We start from the raw sequence: 17,737 nt of genomic DNA, 5'->3' as shown, positions 1-17,737 counted from the left end.
CCGGGACCCAAAAGGAGGTGGAGTTATTTTCCAACTTCCAGGGGAATTAGCCAAGTATAGTATAAACATAGTTACATTAGTCCAAGCTGAATCAATGTAACTACAGTATGTATAATATAGCCATGCCTGAAATGATTCTTTATGCACCAAATTATGGACATTTTTTACACAGGTTTGCTTTCACAGCTTCAAGAAACCTGACAGTCTAAACAGACTTTTGGATGCTTGCTGAATGGGTGTGAGGACTAGATCTTAATCTGTAGGTGTATATAAGCATGCAGATTTCAGTATATCCCAGAACAGCTATGGTCACTGAGGTGAGAGCTACCCAACTCAGGTACCACATTATAATCACTGTGGCATTAATCACATTACTCGGCAGTGCTACCAGAACACTGCCTTGCCAGTTAAATAATGGTCTCTCTCTCTGCTTCAAAAAGCAGAGAGAAATGTTGCTTTAATGTGTTGCTACAATTTATAGTTTAGAAACAAGTAAATAAGAACATAAGATCCAATGAAAATATGGAAAATCCATGATTAAATACATTTGGCCTGGAAATGCAGTGTTTGAGTGCCATGCATATAAACTAGCAGGCGTAGATAAATTCACAAATATTTTCCAGAGACAAAACAAAAAGCAGAAAATACTATTTTCGTGATTTACATATGTATTGCTTGTAACAATTGTGAAAATGATAAATAAATAATACAGACTGAATGAAGTGCTGGGTGGAACAGATATCAGATCATTCCCATTGTTAGAACAATCAGTGGTTTATTTTTCCAGGAATCATGTTACATTTGTGTTTCTTGTAGCACCAATAATCATTAGCAATGGAACCAACAGATCACTGTGACTCAGCTCAGGTGTTTTCTTACTCAGAGGAGGTTCTATAATGACACAACTTGTGTGCAGAAGATAATCTGGTAGGTTTCCGTAATATCACCTTTCAATGTCAGTTTTGCTGTGGTGGTTTCAGGTTTATTTGGCTGTGAACAAGAAAACAAAAAACAAATGTGGAATAATAAATTTAGCTTAAAAATATACTTGTTTCCCCCAAGCATGTTGTCATTCACTGCCGCCATTGCATTTGCAGTGTTATTTTTGAAATGTTTTGCCTCTACAACCATAAAACAATTTTTGAAATCCATATGATATAATTGATTCTCTTCTAAAGCTGGCATACACTGATCGAGATTCAGCCAGTTCAGTAGGGTGTGGCCATCCATGCTCTAGAGAAGTTGATCGAAGGGACATGCTGGAAAACTTCTGGTGATCAGCAGCTGCAGCCAATAATTAGTGTATTTCAACAACTGCAGGTTCTGCTGTCAGAATACAATGTCCCAGCATAGGTATCCCTCCATTCAATCCATTTGACAGAGGAACCTATTCGTTTTTGTTCACTGTCTATTGCCAGCTTTAGCCTTTTGCAGATCTAAGGCACCAGGAAAAAGCTCTGGTATGCTGCTAATGTTATTTCCTGAATCTACATGTCCTATGATTTTTTTTTTGTTAGTTTCTGGGTGGCTACGGATGGTGAAAGCTGCACTTACCTGTAGAAATTTACAGCTGTAAAAAAATGAAAAAAAAAATGTACGAGCATGTACACTCAACAGCCACTTTATTAAGTACACCTTGCTAGTGCCAAGAAAATATCCCCCACACCATAACACCACTGCCAGCCTGAACCGTTGATACAAGGCAGGATGGATCCATGCTTTCATGTTTTTTATGCCAAATTTTGACCCCACCATCTGAATGTTGCAGCAACCAGTCTGCCCATTTTCCTCTGACATCAACAAGGCATTTTCATATATAAAACTGCTGCTCACTGGATATCTTCTCTTTTTTGGACCATTTTCTGTAAACTTTGGAGATGGTTGTATATGAAAATCTCAGTAAATTAGCAGTTTTTTAAATACTCAGACCAGCCCATCTGACATCAACAACCATGCCACGTTCAACGTCACATAAATCCCCTTTATTCCCCATTCTGATGTTCGGTTTGAACTTCAGCAAGTCATCTTCACCACATCTACATGCCTAAATGCATTGAGTTGCTGCCATGTGTGATTGGCTGATTAGCAATTTGTGTTACCAAGCAATTGAACAGGTGTACCTAACAAAGTAGCTGGCGAGTGTATTTCTACCTGCAGGGTGTAAGAGTATATTGGCTTCGTATGCACGCTGCATGTCTACTACAGACAGGGCTTGGAAGGTAGGCTTTACTGGGTAAGATTCTATGGTACTTGAAATCCATTCAATCCGACCCAGCATCACCGTTCGTAATGTTTTGATGCGACCTCTGTAGTCTCAAGGACTACAGAAAAGAGTCTAAATGACACGGCTTCTGACAGAAAATGGATGTCCAATGCTTACTGTCTCATAGCCAGAAGCATGGCATTCAGCTGAAGCAGGAATTATTTACATTGCTATTACTGACACTCTGGCAACATAAGAGGAATATGCATGCCAGGACAGATTTCAGAAGGTATGTATAAAAGTACTCTTAATTTTATTTAAAAAGTTGGAGTTCCACTTTAAATTGTATCTAGCGCCAAAACTTTTTAAGTAGTCAAGAATTTAAACCTTCCTTTCTCTTCCCCCTCAGATTTTAATCTCCAAGTAAAGTGGACTAAAAAAAGTATAACAAATCACAGGATCAAGTGTCCGAAAATATATATTTCATCTTATGTGTCCACGGTAACAATGTACTGTGGATACATATGAAAGAATAAATGCTAGATCAGGGGTGCCCAACCTGCCGCCCAAAGCGGCTATGAATGCGGCCCAGGGCACAGGTATCTCTTGTTTGTTTTTTTTTATGAATGTGGCCCAACACAAAATTGTAAACTTACTTTAAAAATGGTGATTTTTTTTTCTTTTTTGTAAGATTAAGTTTACACTTATTAAAACATGCAGCTGAAGAAACAGTTGACAGTATCTCTTTACTGGACTTATATCAGTTTTATCCTCCCAAAGAATAATATCTCAGTCTTCACAATCACACCTTATTTATGTTATCAGTTTTCACACACACGAAGGGCAAAACTAGATTTAAAATATCTGATGAGCACCTTGAAAATTCATTGAGAATTGTTACTACATCTATCGAGCCAGATATTAATGGATTAGTTTATCAAAAACAGTGTCAAATATCACACTAGTTTTATGTTGCCCTCTTACTTTTATAACCTTTTTCTGCTCATCAGCTCTCCTTATTGTTAGTATATTTTATGTGTGGCCCAAGACAATTCCGCTTCTTCCAATGCGGCCCAGGAAAATCAAATGGTTGGACACCCCTGTTCTAGATCATTTGGTGTGGTGCACTTTATCTACTTTTTCCATTTTTTTTCTAAGCTGTCCAAGCAGGCTGTCCCAGTGCCATCACAGGGTCCTTTAGCCCTCAAAAAGTGCAAACACCTGCATCCCACATCTCTCATAATCTGTAAACTACTTGAGCAGCATAGGTTGCAAGTTCTGCCCTTTTTGTGCCCCTCGTGCTGAAGTGCCCAAGTTCCATGCCTAACATAACCAGCACCCTTACACTCCTTCTTTAATAAAATACTTTAATATGCGAGATCCATTTAGGAACAATTTTGAATTTAAAGCCTCCTTTGTAAACATCAGCTGTTTATTGATGTCTATGTTCTCTTTAGACAGATTTACTGGTTCTATTTGCCTTTATAATTATTTTCACCAGGAATGAAATTGAGGGAACATTCAAAATTTGCGGTTGTCACCAAAACAGTAATAAAGGGGCAATAATCCATTGGGAATCTGTGTTCTCTAAATTTGACTTAGGATTTTTGTGACTGCACTATGTTAGCCATGTTGTTTCCTATTTCCTTTGCAGTTTGTCCTCCTAGGCCAATGAAACCCCTTGAGAAAACAAAAATCAAACTTGCCTTATAGCAGGCATGGCCCTGTATATGGCCTTTTGTATTATTAAATATTTGTTACAAAATATATACATGCTTTACGCACATCGTATCCAGCAGGAGGAATCCAGTTAATAGATATGGGTTTTCTTTGACCAGCATCCACTAAGGCTTTCACTGGCTCAATGGTGAATCCTTTCTGTTGCAGGAGTTGCACATTGTCCCATGAGAATTCCACATTCTAGAGATAGAAAAAAAACAATGCACTTTAAAAGCAGAATCACAAAGCCAGCTATGCTAAATGCCCAAATTTAGGTATATTGAGCCAGCCAACCCTTCTCCATCTCTGGTTCATCTCTATTTCTGTTGCAAGAAGATTTGACTAACTATGATGATCAGGGGTGGACTAACAACTCATGGGGCCCCTGGGCAATAGGGGATCATGGGGCCCCTGTGTCCTTACCCAAACTCAAAAAAGCCTATGAAAAAGGTACCAGGGGCATCTCATGGGGCCCCCCACTGACCCCCGGCCCTCGGGCAGTGCCTGAGTTTCCAAATGGTCAGTCCGCCCCTGATGATGATATAAACTAAACATCAAAGCAGAAGTACATGCCACAATGATTCGTAGTGTGAAATGAATGTGGCCAAATGCACAGGGTTACATGATATTAGCTGTTCATATACATTTTTTATACACAATAATATGCAGAAATCCAAAGACTGCTACACTATCATACTGCGCATTGATAAAATTAAAAAAAATATCAACCAACCATGAATGTTTATATACAGCAAAGTATCCTGTCCCTCTGCAGGCTTAACCTCCCTGGCGGTCTGATTATGTACATTGTTTTCAATGGAAATATGTTGTTTTTTTATTGTAGGCCTGTAATTCTTAGGAATAACTCACTGAAATCTGTCTGAACAAGAGTCTAGTAAACATCCTGGGTATGATAAAATTTGAACCACGAAATCATAAATTATAATATAATAAAGAATCATAAAAAATAATAATATGATAATTTAATTCAATAATATAATCAAACCAAAAACACTGAAATTTGGAATAGAGCGCCAAGTTTGCACATCACTGAGCTCAGTCGCAGAATCGTTTTCAGTGTCTGATGACGAATTTCCACATGAATCATTATCGCTCAATTCTGCAAGTAGTTATAATGGTTTGATACAGTAATGTAATACTATCAGATTTTAGTGCATTGAGTGAATGTCAAATTTGAAAATTTTTGAAATTCCTGCCTGTTCCGTCCCCCGTACGTCCCGACTCTCACAGGAACCGGAACCCGAAAGCCGGCATCGACCGGTGGACATGGCCGGGACGCTGCAGGGGGGACATCGCGTGACCGCAGGACAAGGTAAGTGCCCAAGGGATCCCAATGCAACGTTGCAGTGTAATCCCAAGTGTAGCTCGGGGTTACCGCTTCTGGTATTGAAAGTTAACCCGAGCTACACTCGGGAATACCGCCAGGGGGGTTAAAACCCTTTACTCTTACCAACCATGGGTGCTAGCTTCTGGCAGATGCTGGCTGCTCCTGTAGATTCACCTCGAAACACAAAAGAAAAGAAGACACTCTCTATTAAAAACCCGATGCACGTTTATTGAACTCTTACAAGCACCAGCTGATCCTTCTGTCCCACAAGCCCACGCTTGTGAGAATGACCAGCACTGCCCTAATCTCAGTAGCAATAAACCAGGAAAATCCACCCTGAAGACTTTATTCCTGCGACATTCACTTGCCAGGGGGTGTCTACAGAGGTCACAGAATGCCAAAAGACACATGGTCATTTCCTAGTTTGGCCATAATCAGTACAATGGTAATAATCATCTTATGTCTATGGAAACATGTTTATTCAAAGCTGGAATTTGCTATGAACTGAAATGTATGGGTTACACCCCTAACTGCCAGATAGATTTGAGTGCAAAATCTGGTGCAGCTGTACATGGCAACCAATCAGCTACTGACTGCAGCTGACAAAAAAAAAAAAACGAAGCTGATTTGTTTCTGTGTATGGCTGCACCAGATTTTGCCATCTCTAGTCTTAGTAAATCAACCCCATAGTTGTGTCCTGGATGACAATGTAGTCATATCAGTAAACATGTACAGGGAAAGGTTGTACTCCATGACATCTTATCTTTCAACAACTCTCTTGAAGTGTACATCCAAGTCCCACTCCTCTAGAGACTGATGTAACCTGAATCAGTTAAGCATCAATTCAACATTTTTTTTTGTTAGCACATTAACCGATACAGTGGAGGACTGAAAGTAGTCAAGCTAAGACAGGAAGTGTTTTACCGGTCAATTACCACATGACAATAAAAGGAGAAAAAGCCTAAAAAAAAAAAAGAAAAAATGCAGCCACCACATCCTATGATCAATAAGCTGCAATAAACTGAATTTTTGTTTTTGGGTTTAGTTGTGTTTTAATGCTTGTGATATATATGATACAGTGAAGGAAATAAGTATTTGATCCCCTGCTGATTTTGAATGTATGCCCGCTCACAAAGAAATGATCAGTCTAAAAATCGAATGGTAGGTGTATTGTAGCACTAAGGGACAGAATAGCAACAAAAAATCCAAAAGAAATGCATGTCTAACAAATTATGCACTGATTTGCATGTTCATGAGGGAAATAAGTATTTGATCCCCTATCATTCAGCAGGATTTCTGGCTACCAGGTATCTTTCATACAGGTAACAAGCTGAGATTAGAAGCAGTCTCTTAAAGGGAAGATATAAAGTGCTACCACACCGTCCTATTTGTCAAAACTATAATTAAGGTACAGGGTCTAATAGGGATAGTACATCCTTGTATTTTCAGCTGGATCATGTGAACTGGTGTATGCATCTGCCTTATTTATAGCAAGTGCGTGGGACTAATAAATCATGTAGCTAAGTGGGAAGTCTCATGCTAGGACCTCATGCTGCTTAGTTATATTGGCCACGATTTTTCCCATCACTATGTCCCCAATCATTGTACTTGTTTACCTTTTTAGCTGAGGATAATAATGTGCGTATACAGCCAACGTGCAGCTCCCTGACAGCCGGCCTCAGTTCCTCCTCTGTCTGAGCACACTGCAGGGTCACGAGAAGTGTATTTTCTGGTTCATCTGCATCTTAACAAACATGGCTTATTAAGATAATGTTCCACAGTACACATGAAAACTTTCCTTGTATTAGACAGGTTCAGCTGTGCAATAAAGCTCAGTCCACAGTCTAAGTGGTGTGGTGTTATGTAAAATGTTTGCAGTGTTTGCAGAGAAAACATATGTTGCTTGTGGGGAAGAAAACAGTTTTCTATATGCTGCACAGCAACTCAAAATGGTCAATGACAGAGCTCTCTACTGACGTCAGTAGGGATATGCATCTCATTCCTCCACTTTCACAACAGTGCAGGGAAATAAAACATATGGAGCAGAACATATCAAGTGCGTTACTATTACAGCAGCAAGCATGTTTTGAATACGAGGTGATAAAAAGCACTAGCATCAAGTACAGTATTAAAATGACATGAAGAAAAGGTTTTCACACTCTTGAGAAGACATATTAAAAGAAAGTTAAAGTTGGCAAGATGAAAAAAATGCTATGAATTCTGCAAATGTACCCAATTCTTGCAATTAACAAACAGACCCCAACCCTTAGCTCACATGTGTCACCTAAACCCTAGGCAAAGATGGCATGATCCCTGGCTACTGGATGCATTGTGGGTGTTTCATGTTATTAGAAACTGAAAAGAGTCTATTGTTTTTAATCAATCTGTTGTTTTGTTAGACCTGCACTGAGACAAGGGAATCAGGTAATAAAAGACACAAGCATTGTACAGCACTACAAGTGAAGGGATGGACGCTTCTCAACCAATCCCAGGAGTCCAATGTTGAGGAATGGCCTCAACCGCCATTCTAGCCACACTATCTGATGCGTTTCGCCCCCACCTCTGTGACCAAGCCCTGTGGGCAGGATGAAACATGTTAAAGAGTATTGCCAGAACGTCAGCTGAGGCCATTCCTCAATATTGGACTCCTGGGATCAGTTGAGCAGTGTCCATCCCTTCACCTGTATTGGCTGACGCTCAGACTCATGCTCCCCTCTTGATATACTTTTCACATTGTGCAGCACTCTTATGAAGGAAGCAAACCCTGCATATGTCTTCAGAATGGCTATATATATATTAGATTTTTTACTTGCTTGTAATCATGGTACACAGAGCAGCTTAGTAATCCTTACTATCGAGGTAATGCGCCACCTACAGGCAACTGGACACTGGCATGAAAAAGACAGGAAGTCCTCTCCCAGGCATAACTCCTTCCCTGACAGAAAGGCTTCAGTTTTGTAGCAAGACGTAATCCGAAAACCACGAGGGGGGAGGGGATTGGGGGAATCTCTGTGTACCGTGATGTACTCCAAGAAATGAATTCTATAGGTAAGTCAAAAATCAAATTTATGGCACATCACAGGGCACACAGCAGCTCTGTAATCCTTACTATTAGGGATGTTCCAAAGCACTTGAATGAGGGGGAGGACAACAAGCCAACTGGCCCCTAAAAAACTAACCATAAACAGGAAGAATTTCACACAGTGGCCTGAAAAACACTGCATCCAAAGGTAGCATTCTCAGCGGCTCTAACATCTAGCAGGTACAACCTTGTAAAAGTGTGAACTGAAGACCACGTAGTAGCCTTGCAAACTTGAGAAAGAGCTGATTGGTGATGAAAAGCCCAAGAAGCACTTACACTTCTGGTAGAATGAGCTTTCAATGGTAAATGAAGATCCCTTCCTTTCAGACCTAAGCTTGAGCAATAAGCTGACAAATCCAATAGGAAATAGACTTAGAAGCTTTCGTGACCTTTCTTAGGGTCCTTCATGAAGCATGAAGAGGGAATCCTAGTGCCCAACCGTTGCAGTTGACTTCAAGTAAATTCAAACCGCATGGACCACATCCAAAGTGTGGAGAGCCTTGTCCCTCAGTGACAAAAACGTCGCCTGAGGTTGAAACACCACCTTATATAGGTGGAGCACCAGAAATGGCTCTTTATATGAAAGGTCCTCCAGTTCCAAAACCCTATGAAGTAATGGCTACCTGAAACACATCCTTTCTTGTGAAAAGAACCAAAGGTAGGTCCTGGGGAGGTTTAAACTGAGATTTTTGTAAAACTAAGAGTAGCAAATTGAGATCCCAAGGAGTCAAAAAGTGGCCTGACCAGAGGGACAATCCGCGTAACATCCTGCACAAAGGCACGTATGCAAGGAATGACTGCCAATTCCGAAATTTGACTGTACTCAAGGTCTGTACTCAAGGACACTAGAAAATTCACACCCGAAGAACAGCCTTTTCCCCTGGTGACAACTGCTGCCAGCTGAGAAAGTCCACCTTCCAATTTTTCACTCCTGGAATGTGGACGGCAGACAGAGCCAGAAAGTGAAACGAGATCCTCTTCTTCCTGGGCCTCCTGACTTCATGTGCCTCCTTAATGATTTACTCTTACATTGATACCCTGCAGCTGCTTTGTTCAATACAGGAGAGCAAGGCAGATCGCCTGCAGTTCCAGAATGTTGATGGGCAACAACCACTTCTGTGGAGACTAAGTTCCCTGCACCACAAGGTCATTCACAACTCCCACACCCCCAATCCATTCAGCTGGCGTCCGTTGTCAGCACTGTCCAAGAGAGGAGGAGAAAAGATTTTCCTGTCTCCAACAGCTGCAAAGACACCTATCGGTCTGGAGACTAAAGAGTGCTGGGATGTAAGGACATTGGAGAATCCAGGGACTGCGTCTTTCTGACCCATGCCAGTAGGACATTCCATTGCAGAGGCCTGGAATGAAACTTAGCAAAGGGGACTGCCTTGAGGGAGACAATCATCTTTCCCAAGATTCACATGCAAAGGCAAATCGAGGGGTGTCAGTTTTCATTAGCAATGAGCCCTTGTAAAGCCAACTCGGGGGTTCCCTAGGACTTTGGGTATAAGCCCCAGCCTGCTTTTTCACCAGGGCCCCTGATGGTGTAGATGGACTTGCAGCAAGCTGGGACCAGGTCACGCCCCCCAGGTATGCCTAGCTGAGGATGTAGAGACCACTAGCACGTGCAGAGTACAACGAAAGGAGACCTAAGGGAATCCAGGAACATGCTGAGGTAAGGGTGGGCGGCAGGCAAGCACACACAGTAGACAATGCCGTGGTCGGTACACAGGAAGTCAGACACAGAGTATGCATAATAGTAAGGAAACAGAAGCGCAGAGAACTGTGAAGTTGCTCAGGCAATGCAGGCTGCACTGTGCATATGTATACAGTGCCTTGAAAAAGTATTCATACCCCTTAAAATTTTCCACATTTTGTCATATTACAACCAAAAATGTAAATGTATTTTATCAAGATATTATGTGTTAGACAGACACAAAGTGGCACATAATTGTGAAGTGGAAGGAAAATGATAAATGGTTTTCAATGCTCAGAGGAAGTGCTGATTGCTCCCGCAAAAGCAGATCACCCAAGTACCCCAGAATATATACAATTCTGGACTGCAGCAGGCTCAGAACTGGAGCCAGGACCATGGTGAATATTCTGTGGCTGTGGACAGGCCAAACGGCAGGGCCACTCATTGAAAATGATGTTCCTCCACTGCAAACTATAGGAACCTCTGATGATTGGAAAATATTGGGACATATATGTAACCATCCTTTATGTCTACTGACACTAGAAAATCCCCTGGCTGTAGAGAACAAATGTACTGTACATATTCGCCAGCACACCACGGATCTCCAATGAGGTCCAAAAAAGGTTTTTATTCCAAAAAGATCACATCACAAGAGAAAGTGCAACATTTCGGAGCAGCGCAGGACTCCTTCACCCCCATCACATGCCTGACGAAGGGGTCCTATGCGGCTCCGAAATGTTGCACTTTTTGTGATGTGATCTTTTTGGAATAAACACCTTTTTGGACCATATTTGAGATCCGTGGTGTGCTGGCGAATATGTACGTTTGCTTATGTTTCCAGTCCCAGCTGGTAGTCTCTACAGCATCATCCACTGGTGATCCATACTTCCAGAAATGTGTGCAAAAGGAATATAGTTATAGATTGGCTGTAGAGAGGTCACCACTGACTGTACCAATTCCATCCTGAACTTTCATAGACTGAGAAACCTGTTAAGATGTTTGAAGTCCAATATGAGAAAAACATTGCCGTTCAGTTTTGAAACTGTGAAGAGGCTTGAATATAGTCTGCAGAACTTTTTGTCTTTTGGGTCTGGCATGCTCACTCCCTGAGAAAGATGATGATCAGGGGCCTGCAGAAGAGTCAATCATTTTGCTGATTCAAATAAACATTTGAAAGCATGAAGCGTGGAGGGAGAAAGCTCTGAAACTCAAGCTTATAGCCGTGAGTCACTGAGTCAGACCCACTCATCTGCTATCTCCCCTTCCAAACTTCCACAAAAGCCTGGAAATGTACCCCTTCCCACACAAGTGGGGGTGCCCCTTCAAGAGGATTTGATGTCCGATTTTATTGGCTGGGAGCCCAGGACTTTTTACAAAATGGGGACTGACGTTTTGACTTGGAAGTTGAGGCCTGAGAGTGGCGAAAACAAAAAGTCTCAAAGAAGAAATGGGCAGAGCAGCCAAGCTTTGAGGCGTGTGCTTGCCCTTTTTCTTAAGAGGTAAAAGTGTACGCTTACCATCCAAAATCTATTAGATATACTTACCCAGATCAGGCCCAAACAAATTTTCTCTATACAAGGGAAAACGTGCCAGCAACTTCTTGCAGGGAGGCTCAGCAGACAAACACTTTAGCCGAGGAAACTAGCACATGTACATTGATAACAGGCTCAAATGAAAAATCTGCTGAATGGAATCCTTCAAGGCATCCACAGCAAAATAGAGACCACAAGGAAAATCCACCATACGTGCACCCACATTGGCATCTGCACATTGACATCTGCACCAGAGGACTCCAACCCTCTCGGGAGACATTTTGCCCCAACAACAAGTCTATGCAGAGCAGCCCCTGCCAATGCAAAAGATGCTTTGAACATAGATTCCAGATGTTTGTCAGAAGCATCCTTAAAACCTAGAATGTCATTCACTGGGCATATAAGATTGTTTTTGAGATAAGAGATTGCTGCATCAACCAAGGGCATACTCCAATTCTTACCAAAATATTCCTTCATTGCTGAGTGAATATCTTCAGTGGAGTGACCACCTTGTCGGGATGTGTTCAGTCCTCATATAAATATCCTTAAATGATAAGTTCACCTTTTTGACAAATAATAAATGCACATTTTTTTTGCAGGTAAAAAAATGTGCATTTATTATTTTTGTCTGCAGGAGCCTGGAAAACATTACACCAATGATCAATAGATTGCTGATGCCATGCAGGTCTCCTGCAGACCTGTCAGAATATCTGCTTACTGTATGGGATGTACGAGCAAGCAGATATTCTGACAGGGAGCTTCAATGAACTACCACGCCGCTCCACAGTTCATTGAAAACTACAAGCTGACAGACGCTAAAGCTGCCAGAACTTGAAGGCACTCATTCACAGGACTCTGAACGAGTGACATAGCCATGTGGGCGGAGCCCCACATGGCCACACTGTTTTCAAATCTGACAGATAGTATGGGGACATTTCTCCCTGTACTGTCAGGGGGATGGGGGGGGCGCGGTTGCAGCTATGGGAGCATGTTCCACTCTAAAAACAGGTGGAACATGTAACATGTTCCCAAAGGTGAACGTATCCTTCAAGGTGAGGATGTATCGGAAAGGACAGAGGATTTTGTGACGGTGGTTGCCATGATCCCAAGGGCAGCAGCAACTTCAGATCAATACACACCATTTCCTTGAGAATCTGCTCAAATGCCTTCTGAGTCTGAGTTAAACTCTGACCCTGAGGTTCCCCAGACACAGAACCCTCAGATGAGGAGTCTTCCGCCTCCCCTTCTAGAGGTATGTTGTCATCTGCCTCTCCGTCATCCTCCACACAATCCCCCTCTGTTAATAAGGAGTAGCGAGAAGAGAGGGAATCAACCCATTTGTGATCATGATAGCCTGAACCAGCTAAAAGCTAAAATGCTAAAAAGTTGTTGCATCATCCCTGCTAATGCACAACAACAACTCCTACTTTGTCACAAAGAAATTGGAGGAAGGTACCCAAGGGGTATCAGAATTACTGAAAAGGTGAAGGGCATCAGAGGAAACTGCCCCAAGGGGGCTACATCCAGGTTCCTCTATACCTGATGGAAGTATTGGGGATCTATCCCATCACATTTCTACCATTTGGTGGGCTCTGCTCCACGTACCTTGCTGTTTTCTGTATCCACCAAGCTGGAGCATGATGGCCACTGTCACACTGCTCCATCTACCTGTAACATCAGGTGTCTGCCCCACAAATGTGAAGTGCAGAAATCCCAGGAAGGGCAGAGAAGCCATTCCATCCCCTACATTGGCACAAAATCCTCCCAGACTGCCCCACTGCCATAGTATAGCACTCAGGCGGCCTGGGAGAAGAGTAATCAGCAGAGCACACAACAAGAACAACTGGTAGGGAGGGCATGGGAGACAGATAAAAGACTAAAAATCCAGCAGCTTACACCACCAGACTGTGGTGGTAAACCATTGGTGTTACCCAGGACACCCACCAGTCCATTGCAGGACCCCTGGATGGGTTCACTCCTCACCCATCACAGTGGGCTGTGCCCAGAGGGCTTTCAGGGACTCTACTGTCTTGGACCTGTATAGCAGCCTGTTGGAAACACCAGGCAATATATCATTGCACAGGGTTCTGTAAACTCAGGGTCCAGTTCTGACCCGCAACATTACAGGCTGTCTTCACATCCTGTACAGGGTCTGGGTACCATTATTCTCAGCGATAACTCATAATAACAGATTCGGATGAAATCAGTCTTCTGATCCCTATTGGTGCCGTTGAGAATCTGGTAGGAAAGTGCAGAGCACTGCACAGCAGTAATCATCACCTTCAGAAACTGGAAAAAAACTGAAGACATTCCGGCAGGGGAGGGTTAATACCTGGGAGAGGACTTTTCTTTTTTTTTCTTGCCAGTGTCCAATTACCTGTAAGTGGCACATAACCCTGATAGCATGGACTATGAAGTTGCTCTGTGTCCCTTGATGTACATTAAAGAAATCCTTTTTTTGAATACAGCAGACAGTTTTAGTGTCTAGACTATGGGTTATATGTATTTACCTTCAGTTGATTGGATACTGGAAAACAAAGCAGCAAGGACAGCTATTGTTTGTGGCAAACAATAAGGAGTGAATAAAAAAAAAACATAGGGAAAGGGATCCATGTCCTGCACTGTACTCCAAGAAAGGGGTTTTACAGATAAGTAAAAAAATCAAATTTTTTTATTCATACAAAACAAGCCAAAGTCTATACCATAGGATGTCCAAAAGCAGTCCAATTTAAGGTGGGCCCCACAGCAAGCAAGAGCCGACAGGCCCACAGAACAAAGAAGGGCTCTATAACTAAGAGAGATGCTCAAAGCACCTTACATCTGAAACTGGCAATGAAAGAGCACTGAACATCCATCTGATACCCCTTAACAAACGTGAACAAAAAACACGGTGGAAACCTTGTAAACCTGGGAAACAGATGCACGATGCTGAAAAGTCCACGAGGCACCAAGAGATCTGGTTCAGTGTGCCTTAGCAGGGAAGGGTAAAACCCTAACCTTTAGACTAAAAACTCAAATGTGGGAGTGAGAAGCAGGGATCTCAGGAAGGACAAAGAAGGAATCCAATTGCCAAAAAGAATCTGTAATTTTGGAACAGGACATAAGGGAGAGGTGGGTGAGAACAATGTTCTGGTCAAGGTGGAAAGAGGAAACCACCCTGAGAAGAAATTAGGCTTTATGCCTCAGGGAAACATTTATCCCTGTGTAACACTTAGAAGGGCTCTTTACAGGACAAGACTGCTAATGAGGTCAGAGAAAAGAATATCCCTAATGGGTTCAAATTGTGGTCTCTGAAAGGACACAGAAATAGGTTGACACAGTAAAGCATGCTTGTTATATTCCCCGTGTCACCAGGGAATGCACGGGGGAGCGATGTAGGCAACATGTTGAGTGTTCCCCACTTGTGACACAGCTTAAAGTGTTACTAAATCGAGGACCCTACATTCACTATATAGGGTCTTACACACTACACAAAACATATAAATGCAATTATTTTAGTAAATATAAATACCTTATCTCAACAGCAGTTAGAGCAGTCTTGTGACTTCTATCAGTGTCCAGCAGAGCACTGGTTAACGCTTGTAGAAGGAGTCTTCATTCTGCCCTATGAGGCTGTGGGACCCCTGACCCCATCTGGACAATGCTGACTGGCCCTGTGTTGATCACATGCACTGTCCCAAGAAAAAAAAAACCCAAGGCTTTGTTCTAGCAGGACATATATTGGGGACAGTAGAAGAAAGCAAGGATCAGAGAAAACAAGATCAAACATCCTTTTTTCACAATGCGGAAGATTAACTCTTTAGGTTCCACGGTGAATATAACAAGCATGCTTAACTGCATATACAAACTGATTTTACTGTTGTGGGTTTAGCAACACTTTAAAACACCTCTTGGTGGAGAGCCCATTTCACTGCATCCAGCCGAATGAGGAAATCTGTATGCCAACTGTCCATGCCTGAGCTGTGCACGGCAGTTAGGGCAGGAATGTGCAGGAATGTGGAGTTCTACCAAAGCCAGAATGAGAACAGCTTCTCTGATGGTAATGCAAAGCACTGCTGTGGCATTGCTTGACTGGATTCTCAATGACCTCACAGTCAAGGGCTTTCAGTATTGAACCTTAGATTGTACACCCCTTGAGGGTTAGGGACTGATGTGACCGTACAATATATATATATATGTGTAAAGCACTGCGTAAATTGACGGCGCTATATACCTGAAATAAATAACGAATTGCCCGAATTCCAGGATGTTGTTGAGAAGCTGAGCTTTCTCAAACAAAAAAGTCCCCTGTACCAAGAAGGTATCCAGGACTTCTCTCCAGCGCAACAGGCTGGCATCCATTGTGAGTACCTTCCACGTCACTGAAAGAAAAGATTTTCCTGACTTCAGCACTGTTAGTCAGAATGTTAAGTTGCAATGGTCTGAAGTGAAATTAGGCAAACAGTACTGCCTCACATAAGGCTACCATCAGACCCAGAACCCTGGAAGAGTGGCTCATGGATGAAAGCATCTTAACACGTGAGCAGAGGGACACAAGACCGAATTTTAGTTTTTATTTTTGTGGCCACCCTCCAAAATGCTCATTAGATATTTATTAACCATGATATTGTGTTCCCTATGTTTAACTTCTGGAAATGTAATACATTGTTGTTTCCAATATCTAGCCAACGGAAGTAGAGCCACAAGTAGGATATGGTGAGTTAACCTTTACTGGGAACAATAAAAGTGCAATATAAAAAACAATCAAATCTCTATATCAATCAATGTGCTAAAAAAACTGCACATATGAATTTCAACTAAGTCCTTATAGCAGTCAAATGTGCTTGGAACCCTTAGTATTGTACCAAGAATAAAAGTGTTCTGAAAAAGTTTGTGAGTCTTTTATCCTCTGTAAATTCCACAAAGTGCCACAGTGCTTCAGCCATGAACAAATAAAATGATCCAGTGCTCACACCCCAGTGGTTTGGATAACTCACCAGAAAAAAAAGACCTTTTTTTAATTTGTTTTCAATTGTATACCTTCCTTTGGGTTTAGTTAGTGCATCCATTTTACAATGTAGTGCTCTTCTAGAGGGAGCTAGTGTTCAATTTCCAGTAAGGAGGGCTGAGTAGCAGCCTGGGTGTAATAGTTAGCAGGGTTAAATTCAGGTCAGGGCTGAGAGGCTCTGCAGGTCAGCTTCCTGATACCTCAAGCTGCTCTAGAATCTTGGAGAAGATTCTAGAAGCAGTGGGAGGGGGTGAAGAGGGGCTGGCCTGCACACTTAGGGTACAATGGCAAATCCCCAAGCAGGAAGCTTGGCATGGGTCCAGGGCAGCCCCTAAATGTGATAGAGCCTGTGCAGCAGCAGGGGAGTTTGGGTGGAAGATGGAGTGAGAAGGCGGAGGTGCAGGAGGCTGGGAGGGGGCCCAGTTGGGAAAAGGAGGAAAGCTCAGACCTCATCGGCCCCAAGAGCGAGGACCACCTGTGCAACAGGGAAAGAGCCAGGCCAACGGGAGGCCTGAAAGCAGATACCAACTCTCCAGCTCATTGGAAAAGGACTGAATGAGTAATCCTACACCCCCTGGGCCAGTTAAAGGAGAAAGTTGTCCTCAGTTGCAGTTCCCTGGGGCATCCCATACATCTGTCATCCTCATCCAAGTTATCATCCCCTAAAAAAAATACACAAAACCAAGTTCAAGGACTGTTTACTTTCTCTGAAGTGCAAGTCTGGGGGGAAATGCGTGTTGCCTGGCTTTGCAGGACTATACGGGGACCTAAAACTCTAGCGACTCCTAAGGGGGTAGTGCTACATTTAGGAAATAGTGATTTGAGAAAGTGAAAAACCTTGACCCAGAATGACGCTGCAAACAGGCACTTCCACCAGATATGTAAGCTTTCCAGTATTGGAACAGTCGCAAGGGCATTTGAATGCTGACTACCTGCATACAAGACTTATTACTTGCATGTGGTGATTACAGAGAGTGGCCACACTTAGCTGCTGGAGTCGGCAGCCAGGGGCTGCTTCAGTGTCCAGCAGAGCTCTGGGTAAAGCTTGTAGGAGGAGATTTCATTCTCTCCTGATTGTCCTATGAGACTGACCCTCTGTCTGGAGAGCGCTGATTGGCCTGTGCTGGTCACACACACTCTCCTAAGAAAAATAAAAACTTTCTAGCAATA

General features: G+C 42.6%; 1 protein-coding gene across 6 annotated transcripts in view; it reads right to left on the bottom strand.

Moving 5' to 3' along the window:
• Nucleotides 1-726: 726 nt before the first annotated feature.
• Nucleotides 727-17,737, bottom strand: part of CFAP74 (cilia and flagella associated protein 74) — a 204,189-nt gene continuing 187,178 nt past the window's right edge. For 5 of the 6 annotated variants that reach the window (XM_089651853.1, XM_089651855.1, XM_089651852.1 and 2 more), the window contains exons 37-39: nt 6,887-7,014; nt 3,989-4,123; nt 727-990 (exon numbers count right to left, since the gene is read on the bottom strand). In XM_089651853.1, the coding sequence (XP_089507979.1) occupies nt 892-990; nt 3,989-4,123; nt 6,887-7,014 (362 nt within the window). In that variant the 3' untranslated portion in view covers nt 727-891. The remainder of the gene's footprint in view (nt 991-3,988; nt 4,124-6,886; nt 7,015-17,737) is intronic. The other variant, XM_089651857.1, reaches the window with a different exon arrangement.

This window comes from Staurois parvus, unplaced genomic scaffold, assembly GCF_062004578.1.
Source record: "Staurois parvus isolate SC_StPar_1 unplaced genomic scaffold, SC_StPar_1.0 ptg000663l, whole genome shotgun sequence".
NCBI lineage: Eukaryota > Metazoa > Chordata > Amphibia > Anura > Ranidae > Staurois > Staurois parvus.
This window is presented reverse-complemented; position numbering and strand designations above follow the sequence as displayed.